Source organism: Pseudoliparis swirei, chromosome 16 (genome assembly GCF_029220125.1).
Source record: "Pseudoliparis swirei isolate HS2019 ecotype Mariana Trench chromosome 16, NWPU_hadal_v1, whole genome shotgun sequence".
NCBI classification, from domain to species: Eukaryota; Metazoa; Chordata; class Actinopteri; order Perciformes; family Liparidae; genus Pseudoliparis; species Pseudoliparis swirei.
In genome coordinates, this window is record NC_079403.1 from 7,762,197 (window position 1) to 7,772,488 (window position 10,292).

At 44.2% G+C, this 10,292-nt stretch overlaps 1 protein-coding gene across 1 annotated transcript; it reads left to right on the forward strand.

The window, feature by feature from the left end:
• The first annotated feature begins 146 nt into the window (after positions 1-146).
• On the forward strand, positions 147-8,562 carry mettl4 (methyltransferase 4, N6-adenosine). The gene is made up of 8 exons (XM_056433831.1): positions 147-561; positions 934-999; positions 1,673-2,033; positions 2,275-2,344; positions 2,728-2,902; positions 2,995-3,101; positions 3,705-3,796; positions 7,887-8,562. Exons 1-8 carry the CDS (start codon positions 328-330, stop codon positions 8,105-8,107), a joined length of 1,326 nt encoding a protein of 441 aa, XP_056289806.1. The 5' UTR covers positions 147-327; the 3' UTR covers positions 8,108-8,562.
• The last annotated feature ends 1,730 nt before the right edge of the window (positions 8,563-10,292 follow it).

Sequence of the window (10,292 nt, forward strand, 5' to 3'; positions counted from 1 at the left end):
ATGTTGTAACTAGATGCCAACCGCCCCAGTCGGATTTACTACGAACCCAAACTACGGACTGTATAATAAAATAGAGACTTGCCCTTTAACTGCTGGGTTCAGACGCTTTCGTTTCTACGGTAGCTCGCCATGGACACACCCCGTCGATTTCCGTGAAAACGAAACAGCAACAACGCGCTTAAACGTTTGGCATCATTTACTGGCAAGACTGGTTCGAGCACGTTTTTTTACGTGGGGTGCGGTCACGGCTACTGAATCAAAACGAGAACGAGCTAAATTAAACATGCAGTCGCCTAAACGCCAGCTAGTTTGAAGCTAGTTTGAACAATGTCGGCGGTGGTTCGGAACACGGGGGGCTGGGTTTTGGATGCACGCGCACTCATTGATCAGGGGTATTCGCGCTGCATCCGGCTGGGAGACGATAATCAAAAGTCACACTTGAAGTGTCGTTTCAAAAGGCAATGCTTTCAGATGTTACACGGCCACTGCAGTGCGAGTGCCAGTGATACTGTGGATGAAGGAAACACGGATACGTTGCATAAAACAGACAAACCATCGAAGGTAAAGGGTTCATACACATTCACTAATTCATACACTTTATGACATGAGAAGTAACACTTATGTAATGCCACATACATTATGTTTAGATTCGCTGAGTAAAACTAGTCCTGATACTTGAAGATATTATTTGTTGACTACAATTTTTTCCACAACAAAAACGTTCTTTATTGTTTTTTTATTTTGTAATTCTATTTTTTTAGAAATATTCTGCTAGCTGCTTAACAAAAATAGAGGAATCAGAGACACCTTTTGTACAATACAAAAGATAATTCATTGAGCAAAAAGTGTATACGGAAATACAAATGTATGACTGAACATATACTACCTGTGAAACAAAAATGAGTAATTATTTCATATCAATTTGACTTCCAGAAGAGGAAACGAAGACCCAGTGAACTCAACCAGGGGGAAATTGATTCACAGGCCTTCCATGAGAAGGTAGGTTTTAATCTCGTTCTCTTCTAGCTGCATGTCATCTTTGGAAAGAGTTAGAAATATAAAGTTTGTAGCAAAGTAAGTATCTCAAAACTCTGCTTTAAGAGATAATAGTAAGTAAGTAAATGCACTGCATTTCTTTCCACCACTGATGATCCAGTCACATTTTATTTCTTGTATTGTGGAAGGAAAATGTATACAACAATATGTATCCACAATATATATTCGTTTGCGGGTTAAATCTTTTGTAAGAAGTTTTATATCTCACCTACCCATAACTTTGACTATTTTGTCCAAAAGCAAACCGAGGCCTATACGAGGCGAATGTGTCCCACAGCTGACCCCTGAAGGACAATAAAAACTTAATTTAAGAGACCCATGTTTCTTCCCATCCCTTAGATGAGGCATACGTTTTGATGAGACTGGAGCCAGGGAGGTAGACACAGAGGTCTCTGGGGACGGAGGGGGAGGAATGTTAATTCTTCAAATAGCTGGCATCAGCTGCTGCTTACAGACCTCCTCGGGTTGCTTGCCATCTATGTTTTAAACCTATACACGTGAAGTGAAGTTGCAACTCTCCCAAGCAGCAGCAACGACCAATGCAAGTTATGTGTTTCGGTCCATCATTGAATCTGCCCCAACAGTATGCATAACAACGTGATATGTGCCGATGCAGATCAGGTCTGTTGTCCTGGAGGGAACCGAGTCCCTGGTGGATTCTGCCCGGTCTCTCGGATATCTCACCGGGGGGACGGACACAGTGGACGAGCCTCTTCCCTCTCAGGAGTGCAGCCTCGCGGCTCTTTGTGAAATGGCTAAAGGGCTTCCTCTAGTGGCCGACGAGGAGCAGGAGGCGTGCGTGCAGCTCCTCGTTGCCGAAGACGGCCGTACGTCACACGTCGACTTGTTCTCTCGGGTCACAGAGAGTCGGGCGGACTGGGCTACCGTGGTCCCGCTGATGGGAGAGGAGTATGTCATACCACCACACACGGCCTTCCTGCTGTCCGATGTCACCAGAATACAACCGCTGGTCCACTGTGAGTGTACATGAGGTGCAGGCCATCTGGAGCAGAGTGGACTGAATGTCTTGCAGTTGTTGTGGTGACTATGAGGATTTAAAACAAATTAAACTCATAAAATGGCCATTGTGGCATAAATATACCCCCCCCCCCACACACACACACTTACTGGATTTAAATAATTCGAGCATGATTCAGTGTGTACACATTTTTCCTCAGTCTGACATTGTTTGACCAAAGCTGCTTATTTCTCACACAGATGGAAGAAGATTTGACTTAATAGTTATGGATCCACCGTGGGAAAACAAATCTGTGAAAAGGAGTCGCAGGTAACTTGGGGTTTGTGTGTGTGTTTGTGTGTGTGTGCGTGATAAAAAGATTCAACAAGTAGTCTACACAGCCATGGTAATAAACAGTCAAAAGACAAGTTTTAAACATGGCTATAAATGTGAGAAAATGTAATTCGAATAATAACATTTGTTAATTTAATTTACTTTATTATCTCTTCAATCACCAGGTGATCCCTCAGATTTATCACGAGAAACATTTAGGGGGCCCAGGCCCCCAGGTTGGGAGCCACTGCCTAACATAGTATAGCTTTAATTGTTCAACAACGCATGAATCAGTACTTTTATTTGGGTTTTCAGGATCAGAGAGAAGGATATCGTCGTTGAACAACTCATAACCTTTTAAATGTATTTCCTCAATGAAGGTACAGCTCTTTGCCCTCGTCTCAGCTGAAACGGCTCCCGATTCCAACACTGGCGTCCCCGAACTGTCTCGTGGTCACCTGGGTCACCAACCGGCCCAGCCACCTGCGCTTTGTGCGAGATGAGCTGTATCCACACTGGGGGGTAGACGTGGTGGCCGAATGGTTCTGGGTCAAGGTACACACACCTTAAACACATACAGCAATCATGAAGACTTCCTGCTGTGATTCCAGATGTTTGACTCTCCTCTGCCCCCACCCCCCACTCAGGTGACCACATCTGGACAGTTTGTGTTTCCACTCGACTCCCATCATAAGAAGCCGTACGAGGTGCTGGTGCTGGGCCGGTACCGTTCCACTGCAGACAACCCCACAAGGTGCAACACGTTTGACCTCTCTGTCCCTCTTCATACTGTTTAAGCTACAACTATTGAATGGAATATACACTACGGTTCAAAAGTTTGGGGTCACCCAGACAATTTCGTGTCTTCCATGAAAACTCACACTTTTATTAATCAAATGAATTGAAAATTGAATAGAAAATATAGTCAAGACAATGACAAGGTTAGAAATAATGATTAATATTTGAAGTATTAATTTTGTTCTACAAACTTCAAGCTCAAAGGAAGGCCAGTTGTATCGCTTATATCACCAGCATAACTGTTTTCAGCTGTGCTAGCATAATTGCACAAGGGTTTTCTAATCAGATATTAGTCTTCTAAGGCGATTAGCAAACACAATGTACCATTAGAACACTGGAGTGATAGTTGATGGAAATGGGCCTCTATACACCTCTGGAGATATTTCATTAGAAACCAGACACTTCCACCTTGAATATTAATTTACCACATTAACAATGTATAGTGTGTATTTTTGATTAATGTTATCTTTATTGAAAAAACAGTGCTTTTCTTTGAAAAATAAAGTCATTTCTAAGTGACCCCAAACTTTTGAACGGTCGTGTATTTGTTTACTTTCAGCTCTTCAGGGACATCCGAGGTTCCCGTGGAGGACCAGCGTTTGATTGTCAGCGTCCCATCAGCGCTCCACTCCCAGAAGCCCTCACTCTCGGGTAAATCGAAGAACACGAGTTAACAGTCCTTCTGTATTCTTCCATACCACTAGAGGGCAATGCTGCAACATCATGGACTGTTATCTTGCTTTGCAGCCTCCGTGATCAGTCTTACTACATGTACCCTGATGTTTAAAATGCATCATTTAGGTCAGAGGACAACATCAGTTACGACACGCACGATTGTGACTGCAGTGTGTTTCTAATGAGAAATAGACACGTTAATGTGATAAATGCTGGATAAAAATTTAAAAAAATGCTATGCAAGTAGAAATATCACACTTTTTTAAATGTTCAACTCAAGGAGAAAAAACTTCTCAAACACAACGTCCTGCATGACAACAGGAGGAACCGAATCCTCAACCCATGACAGGTTTGATTTGTCCGAGTGGGGACTTCTGCTGCTCCGATTTAATCAAATGTGTCCCATCTGCACTGATTGTGGTGCTGCGAGACTTGACTTTCAACATGGCCTCCGCTCCTTAGAATCGATATAAAACCTTCGACAATGAATATGCAGGCACGATGAACGAGAGAGGCTTGACGTCATGCCCCATGCCTCTCAGGGGAACGCCCTTTATTGTGCAGTACGGAGAGCAAAACACAGCCAGTTGTTTGAGAAGCCTCCGCCTCAGGCGGCCGGACATTAGAACAAAACACTGACCTCAACCCTAATGACGGCGTGGTGGAGCTGTGAGACCAGACATATGATGTAGATTAGGGTACGGATTGTGTTCACGGCCACGCCTCTTTTCAGATTTGAATCAGAACTGGTTTGTTTATTCTGGCTGTTTGTGGAGGTATTTTCACGTCACGAAATACAGACACATATCACGACTGCAGGGTCGGGATGAGCAGCATCCGTAACTGCTGTGCCTCAGTTGCATCAGTGTTGACTCCAGTTAGAGGTGAGAGACAGAGGGCGTGGCTCAGATGTGTGAGTGTAATAATTGTCGCGCGATATCAGAAGGGCTTGACCCAACTGTTGCGCGGAGCAGTTTTATTTATTCAAGTATTTGACGAGATAATTCGACCGCCTCGGAGAACAAAAGGTGGATTTCTCCGTTCCTTATTTGTTCTCTCCTGCAATAGATTCGGGAACCGCTAGAAATGCCAAACGTCTGCAGACATTTGGCAATAATGAACCTGGAGCTTTCTCACGTCCATCTCGAGCGATCGTCGCCGTAACGCCGCCGCACTTCGTCGAGCACGTCAGATCCGCGAGAGCCGCCGGCGTGAAGCGACGACCCTCAAGTCGGCCGCGTTGAGAAGCCCTGACCCACTTCTCCTCCCCTCTCAGACGGGCGGGGGGGGGGGGGGGGGGGTTCCTATCACTGACACTTTTTGGTTGCCATGGAGAGATATGGGCCGCCGTTACACGACAACACATTCTCGCCAGATGGTCAAGCTGCAGGAAGAGGAAGTGTTGGCACGAGACAAAGGCGCGTGTTTTTTATTAATTAGGGCTCCCTTTGACTTTAGACATGGTGAAAAAGGAGGTCCCCTCTCAACTTAATATTATAAGCAGGTGTTAAATATCTGTTCCTAATAATCCTCATTCAATTCAATTCAGTTTATTTTATACAGCCCAATATCACAAATTACAAATTACCCTCAGAGGGCTTAACAGTCTGTACACATACGATGTCCCTGACCTTTGACCTCACATCGGATCAGGAAAAACTCTCAAGAAATAGAAAAAAGGGAAGAAACCTTCAGGAGAGCTGTAGCTCAGTGGGGTAAGAGGGCCGTCCTGCAACCGCAGTGCAAAAGTGAAGTGTCCTGAGCAGGGCACCCCCCCCCAGTTGCTTCCAGCATCACTGCAGCCACTGCTCATAATAAAATAACTAAGGATGGGTTAAATGAAGAGAACTAATTTCCCCTTGGGGATTAATAAAAGTGTATATTTATTTTTTGTATATTTTAGATGAGGATCCCTCTCCAGGATGGACAGAACAATAGATGTCATGTGTCCAGAAGTAATCATGAAACGTCCAATGAATATGACAGTGTACGAGTAGTTCGTAGTAGGCATGGACCACAATCCAGAAAGGATGGGGGGGGGGGGCATCAGCAGGGCCAAGACAGGAGGCCGGCTAACCAGGCAGGAGGCATCAGATGCAGTCAGGTTGTGAAAACAGTCTATTTAAAGACAGTAAAAGCAAAACGCTGACTGTACTGACTGTCGTATTTCAGATGGGTGAAATCACTTTGGCTGTGAGGAGCAGCGTCATCTGCTTTCAGAGCGTTTGAATCCTCAATACTCACCTGGATTTGTTTTTGAATGTCCGTGGAAGATGTAACTGGTCCAGTCGACTGCGTTCCATAAAATTGCCCCGTAAAACCTTTTTAAATTATGCTATAATTGCTATCGAGTATGCTTGTACTTTAATTATTTGGCCAACTGGGGGCAACAAGCTGTAAACAGAACGTTGACTTATTCGTTATTTTAAAATAAGAGGCTGTTGATTTGGTGGTAGTGGCATCCAGATTCCGATGCACACAGCGAGACCCACATATGCTGAAGTCATCGAATATATTGATTAAAAAAAAACTATTCAAAAAGGGGAGAAGACTGAGATTTTACCAACTACGAGCCGGTAGGGCAAAATATCTAAGAATGAATATGTTACTTGTCTTTCTTTGCTTCCGGCCTCTCTCCGCTAAATTTTCATACATTGTCCCATTTCAGAGTTAAGTTGATAATTGGACCTTTTATTCTCAGTTAAATTTTGAGAGCTGAGTCACCGGTTGAGGTTGAATTAGTCTGAGAGCTGCATGTTTGGCCTTTTCTCTCCGTGACTCGGTGTCTCTCTCTAACGTGCAAAGGAAGAGTGTCCACACTGTGCAGGTGGGATCGGCTCGGGCGTCGGGCTTTTGGGCTCATTAACTCCCCGAGAGTTGGCTGAGGCCGGTGTCAGGGCCGTGTGAGCCTGCACAAGAGCAGACAGAGTCGCGCCGGGGAAGTGAAACCGTGTCTGTCAAGGTGCGCTGCTCCTGGAATACCACCTCGACTTCTCGACTCAAGGTCGCTGCCACGTCGAAGAAGGTGTTGGGCCAAGCAGCTGGCTCGAGTAACGAGCAAAGGGCCACCGGAAGAAGCGGAAGCAGTTCGGTAATCTGACGACCTGGATGTTTGTCTTTCATTGCAACGGCACCTGGAAGCCCGGAGAAAAAAAAATCCGCGGCCCTGTCAACTGCTTGTCGATTTCATTTGAAGCAATTAAATACATCGATGGCGTCAAATTGAGGAATCATTGAGCCCCGTTTACCTTTTAAATCCTCCAGATACGCAGATGCTTGTTTGTGTGTGTGTATATATATATTGTAACGGATCACCGTATATCAATCGGCGTGAGACTTTACTGCTGGTGAACTTCTTTATTTCCTTTCTTCCGTTGTATAATCATTAACCAAAACTCTTGAATTAAAACCTCCTTGTCACCACCGTAAGAGCGTTAGCCTCATACGGGTCCATTAAAACTATCAAACTTTAAATAAAATGCGCATCCGTCCGTCACATTTAGCCGTACCGTCAAGTTTGTATATTAACACAAAATAAAGGTGCGCTTCCTTCTAATATTTCAAAATAAAAGTCACATTTAGCTCAAAGCGGAAGTAGATTAAAACATATACAAAATCATTAAAACAATACAATATAAAAAGGCATACATCAAAACCACTAAAGCAGATACAAAATAAGGCAATCAACACAAAACAATAAACCTTTTAAGGGGTTATTTACATGTATACATCTATGTTTAATTTTATTTTATATACATATATACTTCATTTTGTATTTTATATTTTACTTGAATACATCTTTCATCCCTGTTTTTTTTATATTTTATTCTTGTGTGTTTAGTTTACTGGTGCTTACTGTGACGACTAATTTCCCCTTGGGGATTAATAAAGTATCTATTATTATTATACCAGGTACGCAGTTCGGGGGAGGGGGGGCACCCGATTCATAAGCTATTTTTAAGAACAGCATTAATTAAGAAGGCTTTAACCAGAGAGGTTAGTAACAGCGTTTTAGAGTTGAGCCGGTGCCAATGATTCCTCTTGCCCTGCTTCGGTCTCTCTGTAGAGGTGCTGAAGCCCCACGTCGCAGCTGGAGCCGAGTGCTTGGAGCTGTTTGCCCGAAGTCTTCAACCCGGATGGACCAGCTGGGGCAACGAAGTGCTCAAGTTTCAGCACGTGAGCTATTTCACTTTGACGCCGGCGGCCGACCCCGACGACGAGCCCGCGGTCACACCGGGGTCAACCAGCTCACCTGGAGAGTCCTCTCCTCCCACCGCGGTGGACTAATGGCCGACCGTCAAAACACCTGTCATGAGAAGTTCAGTGTGTTTTCAATTAAGATTCAACGCCAGAATACTTCTAGAGCAGTTCCTTTTGATCTGACTCCTCGTGCATGTGGGACCTTTGATTAGTTTTAGGGAGGGGGTACATTTTAACGGTAGCGAATCACAGGGTCGATGATGCATTTGGGGGAGATGAAAGTGCATTTCTGTGCAGCTATGTTTTTAACTTCCCACACTGAGTTCAGATAAACAACTCTGGGTTTATTTCTTTGAGTAAATCTTTGGCGCAATGTGTGTCTGAAGGATGATCAAAGTATTTCTATTTTTACTCGTTCCATGCTCTTTTGAACCGAATCCTCAAAATGTTTCCCGTTCCTAATGAAAGAGACTGGTATTGAATGCATCGCTGTCCTTCCACACAACTTTTGTATTAAAGTGTTTGCTGCTGCGCCGCGTTAATGGCGTCCCGTTACATAATGTGTCCGTGCGTTCTCCCGGTTTCCACTGAAAGACGCACTGTCCCCCCCCCACCCGTGTCACACATGTTGCCGTCAGCGGGGCCATTAACCTGCCTCTTCCTCTCGGGCGGGGCCTCTAATGAGTCTGAGGCCTCCGGAGAGAGGAGAGGTGGCTGTCTTGAAAGCAGATGGGAATGAGTTACGACCACAGCGGCACAGTACACATCACAGCTAATGAAGCCAGCAGGGTCGTTTACACATTAGCGTGTCAGGATCTCAGTCTCCTAACACACGCAACGATACATCTATTTCTCCTTATCAAAGTTCTTCACAGATTTCCTTTAATTAAACTCAAAACAACAAGTTTCCAAAGCTTTATCATCCATAATAATAATGACCATAATTTACTAAATGAACATCAAGCTGTATAAGACGTAACACTAGAGATTGAGACACTAAACTCATATTTACAATGTTGACTGATGTAATTAATCAAATAAAAAGTAGGGTCATTTTCTCTTAGGCTTCCAGAGGAGTCGCCCCCTGCTGGCTAGTCGAGATAATGCAAGTTGAAGGAACGTGGAGGTTAACTTGGCCTCAGCCTATAACTTACTCTTTGCTGTGTCGTACTGTATTAAAGGTTCACCTTTAAGTTTCTATTGTAGTTCAATAAGTTCATTATCAACACCTCGAATTTATCACAAAGTCCACTTTCTTGGTTTTCCCAAAGCTCTGTCACGTGCACGATGGTTTTGATAAGCTAAGTAAATTCAGTTTTCATGAAGAAGAAAGTTAACTTTAACCCGGGTCTGTGCGATAAAACGACAACAGAGAGAAACAGACAAATACACATTTTGTTTTTCGATGCAGAAATCTCACCTCAACCTGAAGGCTTCAAAATGTGTTTAAAGATCATTTACGTAAAAAACTATACTGACGTAAATATGAACCATGTTATCATCTCAACCAATGTGCTGGCGTATAATGCAACGAAGGACATATCACTCTTTCAGCCCGAGTGCTCAATGTACGTATACGTATGTCTTAAAGATTACTAAAAATTAAGACAGAACTTTACCGTTGGTAGTTAAGTCATAATGAAACGTCGTTGGCGAGGTGGAGACGTACTCAACAGTGTCAATCAGATCGCCAAGGATGTCTCGTTATTGTCTGTTTCCACCGGCAAATTAAGGAAATTCATTACTCATCCTTGAATATTTCTCAGAATCAGTCTCTTTATGAAACATGCCATCAGCAACGCATACAGAACTGCCTTTGTGTCCAATGGCTTCATCAATGACTTCCCTCCCACTGCTCTTTCTGTCACGACGCTATTAGAGTGGACCCAAAAGCACGACTCAGACAGGAGTAACAAAGATGACTGTCTGGTTGGAAACAGGCTGGGTCAAAACCGGGAGATCAGTCGAAGAAGCAAACAAGTCCAAAAAGGGGCGGGGCAGAGAATCAGAGGTCAGGGCGGGCAGGCAGGCAGGGTCAGAACAGGCAGGTCAGGAATAAACTCTAATAACACTGGAGAACTTGGCACGAAAACACAAGACAATCTGGCAGAGGACAAGTGGAAGTGAGGGAGCTAAATAGTGAGGGACTAATGAGGGGATGGGCTGCAGGTGAGAAGGGCGTGAGGACCAGGTGAAGGTAATGAGGGACTAACGAGGTGATCAGAGGCAGGTGAGGGGAGTTGGACTGACGAGATGGTGTGACAGGATGAAA